The sequence below is a fragment of the Manis javanica genome, chromosome 2 (genome assembly GCF_040802235.1).
Source record: "Manis javanica isolate MJ-LG chromosome 2, MJ_LKY, whole genome shotgun sequence".
In the NCBI taxonomy this organism is placed as follows: domain Eukaryota; kingdom Metazoa; phylum Chordata; class Mammalia; order Pholidota; family Manidae; genus Manis; species Manis javanica.
The window spans coordinates 4,297,948-4,313,146 of NC_133157.1; the positions used below are offsets into that span (position 1 = coordinate 4,297,948).

A 15,199-nucleotide genomic window follows, 5' to 3' on the forward strand; every position below is an offset into this window, starting at 1 on the left:
CTAACTGACTTCTGCCCAGCGACCTGACCCTCAGGAGGAAGAGAAGGAGCATCTTAATCAGGCTGCCCTGCAACTGTGAAGGGAGATGCCTGATCCCGCGTGGAGGTGGTGGTTCCAGTGAGGTTTCCTGTGCTCAGCGGGGCTGGGGGCGAGGAGCTATAGGATGGGCCAAGTTGCTCTGGGATCCTCGGGAATGGGCAGTGCTCCAGAACCATTGTGTCATCATCGTTATTATTGTGTTTATCTAATTTGTTCTTGAGAACAACCATTTTGAAATTGGGCAAAAATACAGCCTAATATATTTAAACATATATATTTTTATTTTTATATAATTTAAAAATAAACGCATTGATGTACATTTTCCAAGTGCCTGCCTGCTGAATTCCTAATGTAATACAACATGACTCAGAGCTAAATTTAAAGAGAGAAGCACATATGTTTAAAGCAGGCACCAACTTTCAATCTGAGGAGAAACAGAGTCAGAAGTATTTTTTTTTAGCGTGTGAACGGACTGAGTGCAAAGTGAATTATCTCCAAGCCATCTGGGGAGTCTGGTGTTTTTCAATGCCTTCACAACTCTAATTTTAAGCCGTTATTTGGCCTTTAAATAACAATATCTTTTCTTTCCATTGGAATTTGCACCAGATTCCGCATTTATTGCGCTATTGGCTCCGAAAAGAGACCTATCTTTGAGTGCAAAAAGAGCAAAAGTTATTGAACGTATTACTCTGCAGATTGGCTCTGGGGGAAAAAAAAACAGCAGTCTGATATTTTGCAAATGAAGTTTGACATATTCTGGGATGGCATATCGCACTCACCACAAACAGGCTGGTTGTGCCCGGAGGGGGAAGCTTAATTAAAGCCCCTTTGACAGCAGGCAACTCTGAGGAAAAAGACTCAGGGTGTGCTGTGAACGACCCGACCTTCAGATTGGTGCATGGGCTTCTCCTTTATGAATGGCCCTGATTTTTACCTAGAAGAAAGACAGTGCAATATGGTGATTGAATCTTAGCTCCAAGACGGCTCTGGTCCACCCTGCCACCCAATGTCAGAATACCCTGTGCAGAATACCAGACAAACGCCCATTGACCTCCTACCTGAACGCTTTCCATCGCGGGCCTCACTGCCTGTCCCATTGCAGGAAGTCCTCTACAGTATCAGGTTGGAATCGTCCTTCCTACAGCTTCCCTCCAACCAGTTCTTCCTGTGGCCACTGGGCAGCGCAGAAGGAGTCCCTCCTGAGCCGCCACACGGGTGGGATGGAGGTCACCACGAGGCCCGTCCTCTCGTGTCCCCTCTGCTCCAAGCTGAGCACGCCCAGCTCTTCCACAGAAAGAATGGCCCCAGGCAGGTTCTTGCCTTTGTTGTCTTGTAACAAAGATACTAACTTTTGGGGAACCTGTCCATAGGGGAGCACAGAGAGGGAATGGAACCCCTGTGAAGCCAGATTTGGCCAATACTTGTTTACTTTGTGCGAGCCGCAAACCTAGTCCTTCCCCAAGTGCTATGTGTGCTCTGTTCAGAGGAGTGGACTTAGCTGAAAACCGGATTCTGATGAGCACAGAGGTTCCTCAAAGGGAAAGGCCTGGGGACCACACCGCTCAGCCCAAGTCCCCTCAGACCTCCCGCTTGTACCTGTTTCCTCTCTTGTACCATAAGAAAAAACGTGCCTACAAACTTGCCAGAGCTAATGGCGCCAACGAAGACTCAGCGGAATGTGTCAGCATGTCGTCAATGTTTGGCTCAGGGGTTCTTTTGTCCCACGGTAGATATTCGCAAGAAGGGTCCTTTGGGATCTCACCTCCGACGACTCCTGTCTTCCCTTCTCTTCCTTGGGGGTGCTCCCAGCTCAACCCCTGACTTCACACGAGCTGCCACCCAAAGATCTCCTTATCTGACCAACCCTTTCGAATGGCTGCCTCCCGGCGCTCTGCCCATTCATCCTGCCATGTTTTCCTTCTTCACAGTTCTCACTGCATGACATTACAGATCAATAGCTATTCTTTTTTCATCACTGCTTCCCATCACTAGAACGAAGGCTGTGCAAGGCAGGGCCTTCTGTGGCCTGCTGAATCGCCTGGGCATACAGTATTCAGCTAATCAATAGTTATTGGATGAATGTTTGAGGATCGATCTATGGATATCAGTCTCAGAATACCCTGCCGACAGACTTGCTAGAGGACTGGATTAGCTTCATGCTACGTCCTTCATGAGCCCTTTCTGACTCCCAAATAAAGTGACTCTCCCTTCTGTACGTTCTTTTCAAACTCAGTCGTCACCATTCATATGGCCTTGACTTTTAGCAGTTTGAGTTTTAGTCAACTTGCGTTCATCTCTCTCCTGTTAGGAGCTGTTCCCGGACAGCAATCACTCAGCCAGATGCCAGCAAATGATTAGAAAACAAGGAATGGGTCCTTCTCCTGCCTTGCTTCTCTTTAATGGAAAGGTTTGGGGGCTATTTCGGTTATGGTAGCTCTCCACGGTGGGAACCTGTCATATCCAGTACAGTCTGAGCTGCTGGCTAACAGTTTGGGTGGGTATAATATGATGCAGATCTCAAAGAACTTTTACTATCTGCTTAAATATGTTCACTATAATGTCAGGTATCCTTTAGAATTAATTTTAGAAGTCTTCTTGGAAGTCAGTGATAAAAAGATAACCCAACTTAAAAATCGACAAAGGATTTAAACGAACATTTCCCCAAAGAAAATACACAAATGGCCAATGAGGCAAAAGAAAAGATCATTAGTTATTAGGGAAATGCAAATAAAAACCAAAACAAGGTTCCAGTTCCCATCCACTAGGATGCCTATGATCAAAAAGACAAGCCATAAAAAGTGTTGGTGAAGATGTGCAGGCATTATAGCCTTTATACTTAGCTGGTAGGAACATAAAATGGTGTAGCCACTGTGGAAAACTTTGGAAGTTTCTCAGAAATTCAAATAGTTACTCCATGAACCAGTAATCCCACTCTTAGATAAATATCCAAGAGAATTGAAAACATATGTCCACACAATAATTTGTACACATATGTTGATAGCAGCATTATTATAATAGCCAAAAAAAATGGCAAGAACCCAAATGTCCATCGATTGCTAAATGGATAAACAAAAGGTCGTCTATCCATTCCTTTCGGCCAGTAAAGGAAGTGCTGATTTATGCTACAACATGGGTGAGCCTTGAAAACATTATGCGAAGTGAAAGAAGCCAGACACAAAGACCACTTATCATATGATTCCCTTTATATGAAATTTGCGGAATAGGCAGATCCATAGAGACAGAAATTAATTAGTGGTTTCCAGGGACGGAGAGGAGTGGAGAGTGTTCAGGAATTAGATAGTGGTGATGGTTGCACAACTTTGTAAATATGCTGAAAACACTTTTAAAAGGTGAATTTTAAGGTATGTGGATTCTATCTCAGTGAAGCTGTTATCTTTAAATGACTGAACACTTAATAAAAGTGACTATGTGGTTAGCTCCTTCATATTCAAATCCATTATGGAAAAAGAAAACCAAAACCCACCCACAAATAAAACAGTTGAATAGAATCAATTACCATTTTGACAACTATCCACCGTGCAGTGCAGACAACACAGGAAGTCACCTTTTGGGTAGAGATAAACCAGAAGTCTCTTTCTTGGGGAAATTATATGGAAGGAATAAAGTGATTGTTGGCGATAGGCTGCTAGCGGTTTCCTTTCCAGCAGTGACTATCGGAGTAGACAGCATGCTGGCTACTTCTGGTGTCCAAGAACTCACTTGGACCATTTATTCTTACCAGAAACAAGAACTTCTTAAAAAAAAAAAAGACCTAGAATCTGAAAACCTCAAGGCACGTTCAATACCCACAAAATATCCTTAAAAACAAAACAAACTTTTCATTACGGAAAATATCAAACAATAGGCTGAAACCCATAAATTCATCCCAGTTCTAACCTTTATCGGCTGCCCACCAGTCTCCTTTCACCCCCTGCCCCATTTACCTCTGTCCTCCATAATGTTTTGAGCAAAGCTCATATATCATCATTTTACCCATAAATATCTCAGTGTGTACCTCTAAAAGTGACTCTTACAAAAAAACATAAAATATATTCAAATTTCCCTACTATCTTACAAACTTTTTATGTAACAGTTTGTATAATGTCCTTTTTTGTTGTTATCTCCATTCTCCATGGAAACATGGGAACATGAATAGCAATTACTACTATTTACGGGAGCAGCTATTGTATGCCAGACAGTTTACTGGGGGCTTTCCGCATACTATCCAATGTAATTCTTGCATCAGTCACAAGGACCTAGTCATTATCACCACCCATGCCCCATCCCCCAGCTTCAGGAGGTTAAGTGACTCAGCCAAGGGTCAAGCTGGCTAACCCAATCTCTGGTTCCCATCATGATTCTCCCTGGCCTGTCTTTAATTTAGGGCTGTGCTGTCCAGCATTGTAGTCACTAGCTGCATGTGGCTACTGGACACAGTAGTGAAAAGTTAGCTACTGTGGGAACAAAGCTGGGGGGATTATGCTCCCTGACTTCAAGCTACTCTACAAAGCCACAGTAATCAAAACAGTATGGTACTGGGATAAGAACAGGCCCATGGATCAATGAAACAGAATAGTGAGTCCAGAAATGAGCCCACGCATATATGGCCAACTAATGTATGATAGAGGAGCCATGAATATACAACGGGGAAAAGACAGCCTCTTCAATAACTGGTGTTGGGAACACTGGACAGACACATGCAAGAGACTGAAACTGGACTACTGTCTAACTCTATACACAAAAGTAAACTTGAAATGGATCAAATATCTAAACATAAGATGTGGAACCATAAAACTCTTAGAAGAAATCATAGGCAAAAATCTCTTGAACGTAAGTATGGGCAATTTTTTTCTGGAGGCACCTCCCCAGGTAAGGGAAACAAAATCAGAAGTGAAAGGTAGGAATACATCAAACTGAAAGGAAAGGACACCATCACAGAAGAAAAAATCAACCTACAGTATGGGAGAATATATTCATAAACGATTTATCCAGTAAGGGGTTAACATCCAAACTATATAAAGAACTCAGAAGACACAACACCAAAAAAACAAATAACCCAATTAAAAAATGGGTGGAGGACCTGAACAGACATTTTTCTAAAGAAGAAATACACATGGTCAACAGGCACATGAAAAGATGCTCTGCATCACTAATCATCAGGGAAATGCAAATCAAAACCACAGTGAGATATCACCTCACACCAGTCAGAATGGCCACCATTCAAAAGACAAGAAATAACAAATGTTGGTGAGGATGTGGAGAAATGGGAGCCCTCCTTCACTGTTGGTGGGAATGTAAATTGCTGCAGCCACTATGGAAAGCAATATGGAGGTTCCTCAAAAAACTAAAAATAGAAATACCATACAACCCAGTAATTCCACTCCTAGAAATTTGCCCAAAGAAAACAAAATCCCTGATTCAAAAAGATATATGCACTCTTATGTTTATTGCTGCATTATTTACAAAGTCAAGATATGGAAGCAACCAAAGTATCCATCAATAGATGAATAGATAAAGAAGATGTGGTACATACACAGTAGAATATTATTCAGCCATAAAAAGAAACAAATCTTGCCATTTGCAACAACATGGATGTGCCTAGAGGGTATTATGCTAAGTGAAATGGGCCAGGCAGAGAAAGAGAAATATCATATGATTTCATTTATTTGTGGAATATAAAAACAAAATAAAACAAAATGAATAAAATAGTAATAGACTCATAGACACTGAGAAGTGACTGGTGTTTACCATGGGGGAGGGGTTGGGATGGGTGGGTGGGGAGGGTAAGGAGGCTAAAGGGGCACAAAAATTCTCAATCATAGTGTAAGTTGGTCATGGGGATGGTAGTACAGCATGGGGAATATATCTAATGATAGTAACTGCACTAGCTGGGATGAGGGTTTAATAATGTGGGTAACTGGTGAACTAGAGTGTCATATACTTGAAACCAATATAAGATTGTATATTAACTATACTTCAATAAAAAGTAGCTAATGTGCCTAGCCCAATTCAAAATTTGCTGTAAGATACACAAAGAATTTCAGACTAGCAGGCAAAAAAAAATATGTAAGCTATCTCACTACTAATTTTTATATTGAAATTATCATATTTTGGATATATTGGATTAAATAAAATGTATTATTAAAATAGTTATCCTCTTTGCCTTTTTTCAATTGTGGCAAAATACACATAACATAAAATTGGCCATCAGATTGTTGTGCAACCAATCTCCAGAAATATTTTCATCTTGCAAAACTGCAACTCTATAACCATTAAACAAAAACTCCCCATTTCCCTCTCCCCACAATCCCTGGCACCCACTATTCTACTTTCTGTCTCTTTGTATTCGACTACTCTAGGTGACTCATATACGTAGAATCATAAATATTTGTACTTTTGTGACTGGTTTATTTTTTTATTTAAAAAATGTTTATTTATTTTTAAATTAATTAATTTATTTTTATTTATGTTTACTAGGATCTCCCCTACCCCAAGTCCCCCCCGACAAACCCCATTACAGTGTGACTGGTTTATTTTACTTAGCATAGTGTCTTCAAGGTTCAACCATGTTGTAGCATGTTCAGAATTTTCTTCCTTTTTAAGCTGAATAATATTCCGGTGAATGTATACACCACGCTTTGTTTGTCCATTTATCCACTGTTAGACACTTGGGTTGTTTCCATCATTTGCCTATAGCGAATAATGCTGCTATGAACATGGGTGTACAGATATTTTCCCAAGACCCTGTTTTCAATTCTTTTGGGTGTATACTCAGAGTGCAATTGCCAGGTAATACAGCAATTCTATTTTTAAGTTTTTGAGGAATCATCATACTGTTTTCCATAGCTGCTGCACCGTTTTACCTTCCCACCAATGGTGCAATTTCACCACATTCTTGCTGAAACTTTTCTTTCTTTCTTCTTCCCTTTTTTTTTTTTTTAAATAATAGCCATCCTGATAGGGAAACTCACCTTTTTAAACGTGAGTATTCGAAAATACGTGGCTCACATTTATGGCACTTTATATTTCCCCTGGACAGCAGTACTAAGAGAGGATGGAAAAGAAAGATACAAATTTCTCAGACTCCGCAGCAGAGAAGGAGTCACGTGACATCGTTCTGGCCAATGAGGTGTGAGCAGAAGCCCGCAGGTGCCACCTTGCTCCTTCCTCCTTCTTCCTGCCTGACACGCAGAGTTGGGGCCCAGCCATTTTGCAAACATGAAGTGACTCAAACGAGGCTTCCCTAAGGGTGGTGGGCAGTCTGATGAGGGGGTGTGAGGTCCCTGATAGCTACTGCTGCAGCCCCTTATTATGCATCTCCACACCACTTACCGTGTGAGACCAAGAAGTCCTTCTCTCTAAACTACCCTTAGCCTCTTATGTGATTGTTAGTTGCAGCCGAACATCTCTAATGGGATCACTGGACTGTGGGGCAGCTGGGACTTGAGCACGTCTGTCCTCCACAGCCTGTGCTCTCTCCACCTCCACCTGCCACTGCCTCCCAAGAGTTATCCCCAGACCAAAGTGATTCGAAGCCAAACGGTGAACAAATGTCAACCGCAGGGACTACATTTACTTTACATACAGATATTTGCAGTTAGGATGTCTGTTGCTGATTGTTTAAAGTAGAAAAACCTAGATGCTCAACAGTTGATGATTCCAGAAATTACATAAAGCCACTGACTTTTTTAGAAAACTGTTTTATGTCAGGGAAAGGTATTTAGGCTGTACTATGAAAAACGTAGGTCACCAGGTAGTATGATTCCAATTTTGTAAAAGAATGTGTGTGTGCAAATAACCAAAATGTAGAGTGGTAGAATTATGCATAAGGTTGTTTTCTCATGTAGACTTTTCCTAAAGAATCCAAGATTTCAAACTAAGTGTGTATTTGTAATTAGGAAAAATAAAGCAACACATTAAAAAAAAAAAAAAAAGACCCCAACATCAAGAGGACTAGATCATTTCTTCGTCAGGAATCTGGTGTGCCTTCATTGGTCCTTCCCGAGGCTTACCAAGAGTTGGAGGAGAGGGTGTGGAGCTGGACAGGGGTGTCGGGAGGAGGAGGGGGCTGCTAAATGAGAGCTCCTGAGACACAGATCCTCAGATGCTTCCGCTGCACCACCTGCTTGGGCTTCCCTGGGAGCCTGAAAGCCTGGTGTTTGCCCTCTGCTCCCAGGTTCTAGGTGAGGTTCCAGGGTTAGCAGCTTCTGGTGCTGGCAGTCCACTGTCCGTGATTAAAATGCACCGTCCACCTGACATGGTTGTAGAATGGGAAGGCAATTCCTCCCTCGAACGGGCTGCGGTCTAGGCTGCTCAAACAACCTGCGTTTTGTTCCGCTTTGATTCAGCCTAATGTGCTGGTAAAAGGGTCCGTTCCTGAGATGTTTCATACTTAATTACGTATGAATATGGGAGAGAGAGGAGGCCCCTAACAACTTGCTTGGCGGTTGATTAAGTATCCAAACGGGCGATCAATAATTTACTAAAATATTTAAAATACCTCCTGGCTTCCTGTGATGGGAAGAACATGGCTCACGTGTGGTCCTCTGTTGACTGCTCTGCAGGTGATGGTGCCCCGGCCTTTCTGGTGTCTGTCCTGAAGCCTGGAAACTTCTGCCCACTCTCTCCATAGCTGGAAGAGTGGCTTTCTCAAACCTAGATCCAATCACATCACAGCCCCACTTAAAACTGTTTATTGCACTTCCCTACCTCAGCCCTGGCTCCCACCCCGCCGCACCTGGGGAGCCCCTGGTCACCTTGGCAGGTTTGTCCAGCTTCCCTTCTGCAGAAGGAGGCCCTGACCACCCTCTCTCTCTGAGGACTTCTGAGTTCTCTGTGCAGGGGGCAGGAATCCTGGTGCAGGGGCTGCAATCGGTGTTAACAAGTGATTCCCTCCCCTCCTCCTCCTTGAATTAACAGCAAGATGCTCCTAACCTTACACTCCTGGGTTGTTAGTGCTGGAGGGGATCCCACTTCCTTATTCTCTACAGCTGGGGTTCTGAAGGGTTCATCCATTTGCCTGAGGGACACTGGTCCGGGGCTGAGACCCCAGTCGAGGCTGATGTTCTCGTCTCCGGGATCTGCTTGGTCCTTGGGGTCACTTCCGCCATCACCATCATCGTGTCAAAATCACGCTGGCCCAGCTAAGAGGAAAACAGGAGCAAGGGGAGGTTCAGAAGAGACCAAAAGAGGATTCTTTGCATATTTGCTTTAAATGAACTACAATAAACCTGATGCTAAGGAATTTAAAAATGGTTGATGCACCGAGCCTTAAACAGTTGAGTGTGGAGGAACATAGGATCCACTTCAGATATTTTCAGTGATATTTACTGGGCTGGACTGGGTTTAGTTTTGCCATTGGCTCCCCAGCTGTTCAGCAAAACGTCGAGCACATTCAGTATCTGTATTCATTGAACGGCTAACTCGAATACCTACTATGTCCCCAGAACTGTGTGCTGCCTCAGTTGAATCCTCAGAGCAACCCCGAAGGTCTTAAGCTTTATGCCACAATCATTACAACAGGCCACTTAGTTACATTGTGGTTTATCCATGGCAGATTTGGTTTTAAATCTGTCTGGTGACTTTCTGAGCAACCGTCCAATGCAGCGTTCTGCATGTAGTGAATCCTTAATAATTATTAATTGATGAGGGTGCTTTCTCAGTCTGAATGCTTAAAACCACATGCTCTCTGAATATGATAGGAGTTGCAGCATATTTTAATTAAATACTGACAACTTTAATTCTGATTGCTCATTCTAATACTCTTGAGCTGATAGCACCAAGCTAATGGCTTGTTCATTCTGGAAGATATTAGCAGTAGGGGGCTGCTTTTTACCCAAACATAAGATCATAATAATTAAAATCTGATATTGCTTGAAATGAACTCCTTTTAAAGTAATTTATATCCTACAAACACACACAGATGCAAGCATGTATGTGCCAACATTCTCAAGGATTTACAACACCTTAGAGAAACTCTGTCCGTTCCTTTCCAAAATGAAAAGTTTTCTATTGACGTGATGAAAGACTCCTTACTAGGTTCAGGGGAAATGTGTATTTCCACTGATCAATTTCTGAGTTTCCCAGAAGAGGGGAGCCAGAGAGAAATCCTGGAAACTAATGACTGTGGGAGCAGAGTGTATTTGTACTTTATTGTACCAATCAGTGTCTAAACCACTGAATCAGAGAATGAGACAAAGGAAAATCTTAGTGTGTGTGTGGCTGGGGGTGGGAGGTGGGGCAGGAGGGGGGCTGAGCAGGAGGGGAGATGATATCCGAGTACACAAAGAGATGAAATAATTTGGAGACAGGATCCAATAAAGCAAATATAACATATTGCATATAACTCATTGCTTCCATAGACTTACAATGAGCATCTACTGCGCCCTAGGCATCAGAGCCCTGATGGTTACCAGACAGCTGTGTGCCACACTCCCAAGGAGCTAGCCTTAGAGCACTCTTCAAACCAGAGGTCCCTCTCTGGGCTTTAGGGGAGGCTATGAACCCCCTGCAATTGTACGCAAAACCTCATGTTTATGGGTAAATATGGGTGTCGGTAGAAATAAACTCGTACATTTTTTTTCCTGGGGACATAGTATATAGCAGGGGTCACGTTCTCTAAGCCTTCAGGAATCCAAAAAGGTAAGTAAACATGATAGTAGAGTCTGCCTTCTCTGATCTTCCCCAAGAAATGATGAAAAGCAAGCCAAAACCAAAGGAAACCAACAAACACGGTTACTTTCCTTTATTTTGTTAAGTATTATCTCCAAAAATCTTAAGGAGATAAAAAGGCCATCGAAAGAGAGTGACTTAGAGGACAGAGCTAACTGACACGTTCTTAGCAGCAGCGTTGTGTCATTAGAGATGATTTGAACTAATGGACTTATTGCTGATCTTTGCTTGATTCTGCTCAGTTCTCAAAGCGGGGGGTTCAAGCACACATCACAGACCCATCACAAACTTTCCCAGCACATTCTCCTGACAGCTCGGATCTTCTGAATGTTTATTATTTGCCAAGCTTTATTTCAAAAGCTTTGCCTGCAAGGTTTTGGTAAATCTCACAGCTATTTTGTAAAGCTAGGTATTATTACTAGTCCTATTTTACAGATGAGGAGAATAAGGCTCACTGAGTTTCAATAACTTGTTTAAAGTTCCATGGTTAGAAATTTCCCTCTATTTATCCCTCTTCCCTGGAAAAAGCTATGAATGGCAACACTGTAAGGTGATATAGATGCCAGGAAGTGAAAGCAACAGGGAAACACCTTTCTTTCTGGTGAGACTATAATTTAAATAGTTTTTACATTTAAACATTTACAGAGAGCAACAGCAGGGCCCAGTTTTTGAGCAGAATTTATCTTTACTGTTCCAGAACTAGAAGATTTGAGTTGAGGTGGTGTGAGGGTTGGGGGAGTGAAGCTGGGGATCATTGTGGAAATTATCAAAAAAGTGGGTTTGAGATGAACTCCATAATTTCAAAGTCCTGGTTAGCATAGCCTGGCAGAACTGAAGACTTTTTGTACCATCCAGGCCGTGTTTACACTTCCCATGCCCTTTATCAATGGCCATTTAAAACAACATATTTTGACATAATTTCAGACTTCCAGTTGCAAGAATATACAAATAATTCCTGTATACCTTTTGCCCAGATTCCACAACTGTTAATATTTTGCCATAGTTGTTTTGTCCTTCTTTCTCTAAATAAGGACATCCAAACTATTCTTTTTCATGTAGATGTAATGATGTTTCTTTATCTCTTCAGGGCACATTTCCCCCAAACAAGGATGTCCTCTTCATAACCACAGTACAATGATCCAAAATCATGAAATCATTACCAATAAACCACTGTGAACATTGCTACAGACCTTATTTAGATTTCATTGTTTCCCTCATATCAGCAAAAGAAAACCCCAGATGGTGCTTTGTGCTCAGTCCTTTGTCTTTCACGACAGGTGTGTTGTGTCAGTTATTTTTCCCAGTGTCTCTCGGTTTGTCTGATGTCCTGATCAGATCTTGGTTTTGCATTTTGGCGCGACCATCACAGAAGTCATATTGCCCCTTCCTCGATGCATTGTATCAGTAGGTGGCTTTGTCCTACGCAGGCGATGATGACCTTGGTCTCTTGCTAGGGTGGTGTCTGCTAGATTTCTCCACTATGAAGTCATTACACCCTCCCCTTTTACATCACTGAATTTTTAAAAACACGGTAAATATATGGTAAAGTATACGTAACATAAAAGTTACCATTTAAATCCATTTTTAAGTGTTCAGTTCTGCAGCACTAAGTGCATTCACATTCTTAGACAACCATCACCACCACCCATTGACCTTTTTCATTTTCCCCAAATGAAACTCTGTCTGCATTATGTAGTAACTCTTCATTCCCTCCTGCTCGAAGCCCTTGTACCCACCATTCTACTCTCTCTCTCTATGAATTTGACTCCTCTAGGGACCTCATGGAATGGAGTCATACAGGGTTTGTCCTTTCGTGTCTGGCTTATTTCACTTAGCGTAATGTCTTGTACACCCATGTGGTAGCAGGTGCTGGAATTTCCTTCTTTTTTAAGGCTGGGATAAATATTTCCTTGTATTTATCTACCATATGTTGTTCATGAATTCATCCCACAATGGACACTTGGGTTGCTTCCACCCTTTGGCGACCGCGAAAAGGGCTGCTGGGAACTTGGGTGCAGACGTTACCTGCTCCAGCCTCTGCTTTCCCTTCTTGGGAGCACATAACCGGAAGTGAAATTGCGGCATCATTGCTTTTCCCTTGTTAACTAATGAGTTTCTTTGTGGGATGGTACTCTGAGGCTATGTAAATATCCTATTCTCACAGTTTCACCAACTAGTTTTAGCATCCCTGATTCCTGTCTGAATCAATTATTACTCTAATGGTCACCAAAAGGTAATTTTCTTTATGTCATTCTTGCTACATGTATTAGTCGTCATTCCTCTGTAGGGAAGAGATTTCCCTTCTCCCTCATTCATTTGCGAATGTGGTTTCATTTTATTCAATGGGTTCTGATCCTTTACTCCACTGACACTTCATTGCTCTGAACAATTCTTTTCTATATGGTTCCTAAGAGCGCAAGTTTGGGGAATAGCGGGATCTTTCTACATTTCCTTGTCACCATTAAGAAGGCCGAGAGGGCCGCCGGACTGCTCCAAGCGCAGAGGACGGCTTTCCCGCCCACGCATCAGTCGGAGAGAAAAGCCTCTTACCGGGAGCCGGGCCCAAACCACCTGGGCGACCCCGCCCCGGGAGAACTACATTTCCCAGAGGCCTTCGAGGGCTGCGTCATCACTGAGCGCGGCCTTTTGCTCGCGAAGCCGGCTTTGGGGGCCGCGCTGTGGCAGCGGCAACATGGCGGACCTGCTAAGTGTCGGCGTGAACCTGGAGGCCTTTGCCCAGGCTATCAGTGCCGTTCAGGCGCTGCGCTCCAGCGTGAGCAGGGTGTTCGACTGCCTGAAGGACGGCATGCGGAACAAGGAGACGCTGGAGGGCCGGGAGAAGGCCTTCATTGCGCATTTCCAGGACAACTTGCACTCGGTCAACCGGGACCTCAAGTAGGTACCGGCTGGAGGGCCGGGGTCGGGGACCAGCCCGGCCCCCCGCGTCCCGACTCCGCGCGAGGCTTCCTCGTTAGGGGCTGCTCTCCCCTTGCCATGCTCCCTGGCTGCCTCCGTGCCCTCTCCAAGCCCCTGCCTTACCCTCGGGGACACCTCACCCCCCGCCCCCGCCCTTTCATCTCCCTGGTCCTGACCTCCGAGTCCCGGCCGCCTCCCGCCGCACCGGACCTCGTGTGCGGCCGCTCCGTCCCCGACGAGGAGACATGCTCCTCCCATGAGCTTCCACCTCTCATCCCCGCCCGGCAGGTTTCTCACCTGTAGGGCCTCTTGTGCCCCACCAGGTCGGATCAAATATTACCAAACGGGGCCTGCTCAGCGCTGCCCCAAATCCAAGTGCATTCCATCCGATCAGCCCCAGTTCCGCCCTCCGGAACCTGGAATTCATCAGTAGCCGTGTACCCAACCTCCAAACACGACAAAACAGGCCTTGATCTGTCTTTGCCTTCCCCTGCCCGCTCCAGAACCACCTGCTCGTTTTTGCCTTGCTACTCTTCACGTCTTCGTTCAGTTCCTTGCTCTAGAGAGAGCTAAATCTCGGGGATACCTGGCCAATACGGTGCCTCCCCCGCCCCCATAGTAATTTGTGGCCCTTTAGGGTAGGATTGCACATTTCTCTTTCTTACAAGTTACCTCCTTTACTTCTACTTTGTAAGTGTTGTGTACAATTAAGTGTGTGTGGGGGGGGGATGTTCGTAAACTGCCTGGCACATAGTGGGCACTCCTGGAAGGGTTAGATCCTGAACTTGCCTTCCCCAGGGAAGTTAGGATTTCAGAACTTTTGCCTTTTACCCCTCAGAACTGACCTTAGCAGGGAAAGATGTTTTGGTGAGGTAGTCATCGCAGGATTCCTGGACTGGTTGATTTTTTTTTAAATCCCCGCCCTCAACTTGGTCTCTTTAGCAACCAGATGGAAGGAGGGGGTAACACGGAGGAGGAGGTGGTGACCAAATGATGGGTGCCTCTTTTAATTTTTTCTCCCTAAGTAGTTGCCATTCTTTTTTGAGGGAAAGCCAGGAAATGGCACACCCCTCCTCAACTCCCACATCTACCGTGCTGTTCCCTGGCGCTGTGCCAGTGAATACTTTCCCTGCGAGAGGGGAGGCAGGCTCGTTCTTTCCTCTCTTCTCTTTCGTCTCCGATCTGCTTCCCTTGGTAATATTCAGGATGTTGTAACCCTTCATCATTTTAGAAAGTTCAAGAATGTTTACATTACCATTTGCCTTCTTAAATCTTTATACAGCAGTGCCAAGAAGAAGGTGGCTGAAGATTCCAGAATGAATGTGGCACGAGAAGCTGTTCCTAGAGAGTCTTTAGTTGACAGTTTGGGACTGGCCCCTCAGACGTGCTCCTGGAAGGGACTTGTGCTGCTGGCTTGCTTTCCCAAGCTCCTCTGGAGTTTTCCTGCTAGACCGAAGTGTTTGTTTGACACGGCCCCCTCGGTGGTGGCTTCCCATTCCATTCGTTCATTTATTTCTTCTTTGTTTTGTTAAGTTTTGCCATCTGTGAAGTGCCACGTACAAATCTGTCCCTA

The 15,199-nt window shown here is 44.0% G+C and overlaps 1 protein-coding gene and 2 long non-coding RNA genes across 12 annotated transcripts in view; 1 reads left to right on the forward strand and 2 right to left on the reverse strand.

The window, feature by feature from the left end:
• Window positions 1-297: 297 nt before the first annotated feature.
• LOC140844943 (uncharacterized) lies at window positions 298-1,387 on the reverse strand. Its single transcript, XR_012123531.1, has 2 exons — window positions 1,098-1,387; window positions 298-973 (listed from the first exon to the last, which is right to left on the reverse strand). It is a non-coding gene; the product is annotated as an uncharacterized lncRNA (long non-coding RNA).
• Window positions 1,388-6,558: 5,171 nt separating this feature from the next.
• Window positions 6,559-13,906, reverse strand: LOC118970446 (uncharacterized). Its single transcript, XR_005058411.2, has 3 exons — window positions 13,803-13,906; window positions 8,796-9,182; window positions 6,559-8,694 (listed from the first exon to the last, which is right to left on the reverse strand). It is a non-coding gene; the product is annotated as an uncharacterized lncRNA (long non-coding RNA).
• The window catches only part of MED27 (mediator complex subunit 27), a 272,303-nt gene continuing 270,464 nt past the window's right edge, over window positions 13,361-15,199 (forward strand). For 9 of the 10 annotated variants that reach the window (XM_073222493.1, XM_073222486.1, XM_073222460.1 and 6 more), the window contains exon 1: window positions 13,361-13,605. In XM_073222493.1, coding sequence (XP_073078594.1) covers window positions 13,403-13,605 — 203 coding nt within the window. In that variant the 5' untranslated portion in view covers window positions 13,361-13,402. The remainder of the gene's footprint in view (window positions 13,606-15,199) is intronic. The other variant, XM_017675719.3, reaches the window with a different exon arrangement.